Source organism: Lithobates pipiens, unplaced genomic scaffold (assembly GCF_037356315.1).
Source record: "Lithobates pipiens isolate NorthernLeopardFrog02 unplaced genomic scaffold, aLitPip1_a1.2 Scaffold_19, whole genome shotgun sequence".
Lineage (NCBI taxonomy): Eukaryota > Metazoa > Chordata > Amphibia > Anura > Ranidae > Lithobates > Lithobates pipiens.
Window position 1 is genome coordinate 247352687 of NW_027507764.1, and position 7257 is coordinate 247359943.

The following is a 7257-nucleotide window of genomic DNA, read 5'->3' on the forward strand; positions in this document are numbered from 1 at the left end:
GAAAAAACAAACGGAAATCTTTCAGGGGAGAAGTAAAAAAATAAATAAATAAAAAATGTGGTTTGCATAAATGTGCACACCCTTTTATAACTGCAGATGTAGCTGTGTTCAGAATTAAGCAATCACATTCAAACTCATGTTAAACAGGAGACCGTACACACTTGCCATCATTTAGCGGGCCTCTGATTAAAGTGTTTGTTAACCTAAAAAAAAATGTGATCCTTGTTCCCTTAAAGCATGTTATACAGCAGTGCTTGTGCTTTGTAATGTGGCCGCCTCGGTCACATGAAATACCTGGCTGAGCTTGCCAATTTCTACCCACTCGTAAGCTGATAACCGTATATCAGGGCTGCTGAGTCCTGACAACGTGGTGAGCGTATGTGCAGCTGCAGGAATATTTGGCAAGTACTGGCTGTGTGGAACACATAACAACGATCTTCTGTATTCTTCACATGTCTGGACTATGGGCTAAATCTTGCAAAAACACATCTGAAGTCTCCCAAAAGCATATATGGGAAAATGTGTTATGGTCTGATGAAATTCAACTTTTTGACCATAATTCCAAAAGATATGTTTGCTGCAAAAACCACTGCACATCACCAAAAGAACACCATACCCACAGTGAGGCATGGTGGCAGCATCATGCCGTGGGGCTTTGTTTTTCTTCAGCTTAGTCAAGGTAAAGGGAATTATGAACCATTCCAAATACCAGCCAATATTGGCACAAAACCTTCAGGCTTCTGCTAGAAAGCTGAACATAAAGCATACATCCAAATCAACAAAGGAATGGCTTCACCAGAAGAAGATTCAAGTTATGGAATTGCTCTGCCAGAGCCCAGACCTTAATCCGATTGAAAATATGCGGGGTGATCTTGAGAGGGCTGTGCACAGGAGATGCTCTAACAATCTGACAGATTTGGAATGTTTTTGCAAAGAAGAGTGGGCAAATACGATAATGCTAAGTCAAGATGTGCCATGCTGATAGACTCATACCCAAAAAGACTGAGTGCTGTAATAAAATCAAAAGATGCTTCTACAAAGTATTAGTTTAAGGGTGTGCACATTTATGCAGCCATATTATTTTAGATTTTTATTTCCCTCCGCCTAAAAAAAATTCAGTTTGTTGTTCAACCGAGTTGTACAGTTTATAAGTCACATTAAAAGTGGAAAAAGTTCTGAAATGATTTATCTTTGTCTCTTTTTTTTTTTTTTTTACATCGCAGAAACCTGACATTTTAACAGGGGTGTGTAGACTTTTTATATCCACTTTACAAGACTGAATTTTTTGCCCCCAGAGCTCTCCAGCATCATCTAGCAGGCACTTGATTTGTTTCCACGGAGCAAATCTTTCTGCATGTTAAGTCCTTAAATGCCTTAACCACTTGAAGACCAGGCATTTTCTGGCGCTTTTTGTATACATGTGGAAATCAGGTTTTTTTTTTTTTTTGCTAGAAAATTACTTAGAACCCCTAAACATCATATCTTTTTAAAGCAGAGGCCCTAGAGAATAAATTGGTTGTTTTTTAAAAAAAAATTATGTGACACAGTATTTGTGCAGTGGTTTTCCTAACGCAATGTTTGGGGGAAAAAAATTAACCTTTTTAATTTTTATTGCAAAACACAATACATAACCCATTTTTTTTGTAAAATATAAAAGTTGATGTCACGCCGTGTAAATGGATACCAAATGTGTCATGCTTTACAATTGCGCACGCCTGCCCAGCGGCAACAAACTACATTAATTTTACTATCCATAGGCGACACTTTAAAAGCCTTTACAGGGTTCCACTTTATATCTACAGAGGTCTAGTGCTAGAATTACTGCTAATAATCTGACATTCACAGTGATACCTCACATATGTAGGATGATCGCTGTTTGTGTGCATGCGGGACCGACACACATGTTCGCCTTTGCGCGGTAGTACGGGGGGGTGGGGGCACTTTAAATTTTTTTTTTTACACTGTTGCTTTACATTTTTGTAATTTTTGTGATCACTTTATTTCTGTCACAAGGTATCCAAACATCCTTGTGAAAACAATAGGCATGTGAGTGGTACTCTTTATTGAGGTATCGGTGGTCAATTAGACCCCAAATCCCTCCCCTGCACTCAAAAGGTGCACGGTGGTGTAGTGGTTAGCACTCTCACCTAGCAGTAAACAGGGTCGCTGGTTCGAATCCCAACCATGACACTACCTGCCTGGAGTTTGCATGTTCTCCCTCTGCCTGCCTGGGTTTCCTCCGGGTACTCGGGTTTCTTCCCACACTTCAAAGACATGCTGGTGGGTTAATTGGCTTTTGTCCAAAATTGGCCCTAGTATATGAATGGGGACCTTGGATTGTGGGTTCCTTGAGGGTAGGGACCAATGTGAGTGTACAATGTACAGGGATAGGGACAATTGTAGACACTAACTCAGGTTGAATTGGATAGACTGGTGTCTTTATTCAACCTTATGGACTATGTAACTATGAAAGTATTAAAAAAGCATTTAAAAAAAATGGCACAGATGACAGCCAGGTTTACTGGAAGCAATGTCATTGCTTCTGGCTTACCATAGTGGAGACCCGATCAAAGCTAATTCCAGCTTTGTATGGGTCTCCGGCCAGCGAATGCGGAGCCCGAGAGAGCTGCGAGGGGACATCTCCGGTTGCTATTACAAGAGACCGACCCTCTGCATAAAAAGACAAAAGGTACCTGGGTGATATGATTTGGCAGGAAGTGGTTAAAAGATAAGTTCACTTTTAAATAAAAAAATGCACATATTTGGTGCAATGCATGACTTCTACATACACCCATATAAGCTGTCTACCTGTACAGACAGGCAGTTTCACAAAGACAGGAAAAATCCATGAACTACCAGAACACTCAACAGTGGTAGTTTATGGAGAACTACAAGCCGACAGCCGCAAAAGCTGTCGGTACTTGTAGCTTATTCATTCACAGAACTCTATGACTGAACGGCATGGCCGCATTCCTTTCAAATATTGACAGTAGCTACCGGGAGAAGATCCCTGGCCTACTGTCACAGGGAGTGCGGGGTTGGGGAGTGGCTGCAGGACTGGGAACATGTTACATGTTCCACCCTAAAAACGGGTGGAACATGTAACATGTTCCCGAAGGAAAAAGTTTCTATTTAACACCTTTGGTTAACCCTAATCAACTTCTTACTCCGCCTCCTCTTCCTCACTATTATGTTTCAATCACAATTGACAATTATTTATCAATGTGTTTGATCATTTTGGTCCTTTATTTTATTTTTATTTTTTGTGAAGCAAAAGTGCAAAATGATTTTTATTTTATTTGTATGCTTTGTAATAGAAGAACTATTTTGATGCCATTATACACAGAATAAATTATAGAATAACATGTGCAGTCTTATTAACCGAAACACTTTGTCTAAAATGAACGCTTCTCAAACTGTTGTCTAAAATGTTTTGTTTTGTTGCATCTTTTTATAGATTACATAGGATATGCAATATGATTGGTCTGGGTATACTAACACTGGTAGACACAGAATCTGGTGCAGCTGTTCATAATACCCAATCAGCTTTCAGATTTTATTTTCAAAGCTTAAAGGGTAACGCCACTTTCATGGGGATAAAAAAAAATAGCAAATAAAGAAAAAATATAGCGTATACAATTGCCATACAAGTTATATTGTAATTGAATGTTCTTAAAAATGACATTTTCATTTCAATCTGTAATTTTCTGAAAATGCAATTCAATATTGCAACCTGGAGGTGTTCTGTACACAGAATTCCCCCAGAAACATAATTTCCTGCTTGTGTGATTGGCTCACCGATTTCCCCAGAAGTCTGCACTAAGATACAAGTCACATTTTATGCATTCTTTGCAACAAAAGTGTCATTTTTGGAGAGATACTTCCAATAGGAAATCACATCTAGAAGTTACTCTTTAAATGAATAAGCTGAAGTTGGAAGCTGATTGGTTACTATATACATAGCTGCACTAGATTTGTGCACCAGTTATAGTAAATTTCCCCCACTATGTATTATTTTGTTATATTTGTGAAAATTTTTTTGCCAGATCAACAAGCCTATAGCAGAAGAATAAAATTGCTTTGATCCTTAGGCGGTTATACAGGTTTGAGAGCTGAAGTGATTCAGTAATATTGTTTCCACGACTTGGAAGCTTTATATAATTGTATCTTTGTATGTATTTATTCTTTTGCTCTCTCTTGCAGTGAATGCTACAGGCGAATTGAACATTTAAGAGACCGCAGAGATGTCTTAAATGAGTCATTGAATGAAGTTATGAAGTCAAAAGCAGGCAAAAGGGAACAGGATGCTGAAAGTGATGATGATGAGTTGTTACCAGTCATGATTGGTCAGAATTGGCGAGAAAAAGGGGCTTTTCTGTAGCTTAGAGATATTTTGAACAAAGGTTTTCTTCTGACAAAAGACCCTCACAAACTGATTTACTGTTTTCCCTCATGGTCAGATCAGATATTCCTATGCAAGAATCTAATATCCCTGAAGTATATCATCTTTTCATCAGGAGGACAATTAAATGACATCAACGTATATGAAATGTAACGGAGTGCTATTGTAAATTGAAGTTTTTAGTAAATTCCCTGTGGCATCTTTTTTTTTTTTTGTCTAATAGTTTTCTCAGATTTTTATCTTTTAAGGTATCCTGTCGCTATCCCAAACAAACTGAATGCAATACATACTGTAAAAGAACAGGCTACATATGTATCTGTCCAGCAGAAGGTTTCACTTTATTAGCTCTGGATGCTGCAGTAATCCTACTGTTATAGGTGTTGGATTGCATGTCTCCAACTGTGTGCTGTGGTTTCTTCTGTGATCACTACTGTCATGTAGGGGCATAGGGGTTCAGCAGGAGGAACCACAGAGCAAGACCGGAGACCCACTATCTGACATTCCTGGTAGTGTGCAGAGGAACTCTTTAAGCAGATTTCCCTCGTTCCCTGTTGGACGGGTATTTAGCCTAATATTTTACAGGATGTGTCTCGTCTTTTTAGGCTTTCGTCAGGGTCACTTTAAGTGTCATAATTTGTGCTGTGTTTTTTGCTATTAGTATTTTGTAACATTTTGTACAGTTATAGATTTTGAAACTATAAAACGTATTATGGGCTGTAACATTTGATAAATTCTGTTTTGGGTGTTTATAAAGTTTGTGAAAATTTTGAAGATGTATATAAACACTTTCTCTCTTGAATTCATTTTTTTCAATTGCCAATAGATTTACAGTTTGCATGCAATTGAAAACAGATAAGGTTGTAAACTCCTATAAAAAAAACTAAGACAAAGGCATAATGAGCTAGTATGTATCGCTAGTATGTATCGCTCAGTACCTTAGAATTAAGCTTTCCAGTGGGCGCCCACACACCACTGAGACAGCTGACATTTTCCCCAGTGTTTCTCTTGGGTTTGCGGGCTCCAGTGCTGTGAGTGGCCGGAGCCGCGGTGACGTCACATGCACGCTGGAGCCACCATGCACAGAGCTCAGAAGGATCGACCCCTCTGGTCATTCCTTCAGAGCGCATGCGCCAGTGATGTCACTAGCTGGATGTAATGTAAATATCTCCTAAACGGTACACATCTAGGAGAGATTTACACTACCAATAGGCAAACCTTATTATAGGCTTACCTATAGGTAAATGTCTGCAGAGGAAGTTTACGTCCTCTTTAAAGTGTAACTAAAGGCAATTTGCATAGAGTGGAGAGGGGTTAGAACACCTGTCAGGTCTTATTGCTGTCTGTGCCGTTTAAGGTATTTTCTCTCATTTCCTATTTTGGCTGTGGGACAGGAAGTTAAGGAAAATCTCTCCTATAACTGACTGGTTATAACCCTCCCTTATTCTATCCAAAATGTAAAAAAAAAGTTTTACCCTTAGTTCTACTTTGAAATAGAACTTTAGTATTCATACCCATTTTTTATGTGATAGACCAACACAAAGTGGCACCTAGTTGTGAAATGGAAGGAAAATGATAAATGGTTTACAAAATTACAAATAAATATTTAAAAAGTGTGACATACATTTGTATTCAGCACCCTTTACTGTGATCTCCCTAACTAAAATCTAGTGGAACGAATTGCCTTCAGAAGTTACCTAATTAGTAAATCGAGTCCACTTGTGTGTAATTTAATCTCAGTATAAGTACAGCTCTTCTGTGAAGCCCTCAGAGGTTTGTTAGTGAACCTTAGCGAACAAACAGCATCATGAAGGCCAAGGAAAATACCAGACAGGTCAGGGATAAAGTTGTGGAGATGTTTAAGGCAGGGCTAGGTTATAAAATAAAATATCACAAGCTTTGAACATCTCACGTAACACTGTTCAATCCATCATCCGAAAATGGAAAGCGTATGGCACAACTGAAAACCTACCAAAACATTGATGTCCCCCTAAACCAGGGCTCAGCAACCTGTAGTTTGTGATCTACCAGTACATCTCAGCCGGGTGACTGGTAGATTGCGGTCTGGGCTTGCTGACCCGCCAGCCCTGAGCGTCAAACATAGTGTAATGCAGAGGGACTATTTGTAACGTTGCAGCTGTTGTAGGGAGCATCTCTTATCCCGACTAGCTGTCTCCAGAGGGGTGCCAGTAGTAGGGAAGAAGAGATCTTCAGGTCAGTGTAAAGCAATACAATGGACATAATAGCAGCACTGTGTTGCTTTAACCCCTTGGACCCCACAGAAGCAGGTAGTTGTGGGGCGCTTGCAGAATGGCCCTATTTACTTGAGTTGGTCAGGATTGGCAGGCGGTAGCACCCACCAAAAGCAACAAGGGGCTTCTTTCCTGTTGCAGCATGTGTACACCTTTGGCTGCTGCCTCAGGGGTTGGGGGTAGGGATTGGGGCGCAGCAAACCCTTGACTCAACCGCAGGGTTTTACTACCCTCTAACTTTTATGTGTGAACAAGCCCTAAGGGCGCCGCTGACGAATAAAGGCTCATTCACAAGTGCAGCAGGAACTGCTGCTCCTCTAAAAAATGATCTGAGTGTGTTTGACAGGTGGTGAGGAGGTGATCTATTTCCTCCTCATCACCTGATATAAACCCATGATTACCGTGCAATGCACACGATTGCAACATGATAGTGCGACAATTAGAGGTTTAAATCAGGTGTGAGGAGGCGACAAGGTGCCCAATGATCTTTTACTTCTTCCGTGTTGTTCAGTTAGATCTTCACCTCTTTAAGGTTGCCTACCTCAGACCTAAACTTACAATTCGGGCAAGGAAAGCATAGGAGAAGCAACCAAGAGGCCCATGGTA

At 39.9% G+C, this 7257-nt stretch overlaps 1 protein-coding gene across 1 annotated transcript in view; it reads left to right on the top strand.

Moving 5' to 3' along the window:
* Positions 1–5201, top strand: part of ZNF830 (zinc finger protein 830) — an 83576-nt gene extending 78375 nt beyond the window's left edge. Inside the window, exon 10 of the mRNA XM_077491890.1 lies at positions 4204–5201. Coding sequence (XP_077348016.1) covers positions 4204–4381 — 178 coding nt within the window. The 3' untranslated portion in view covers positions 4382–5201. The remainder of the gene's footprint in view (positions 1–4203) is intronic.
* The last annotated feature ends 2056 nt before the right edge of the window (positions 5202–7257 follow it).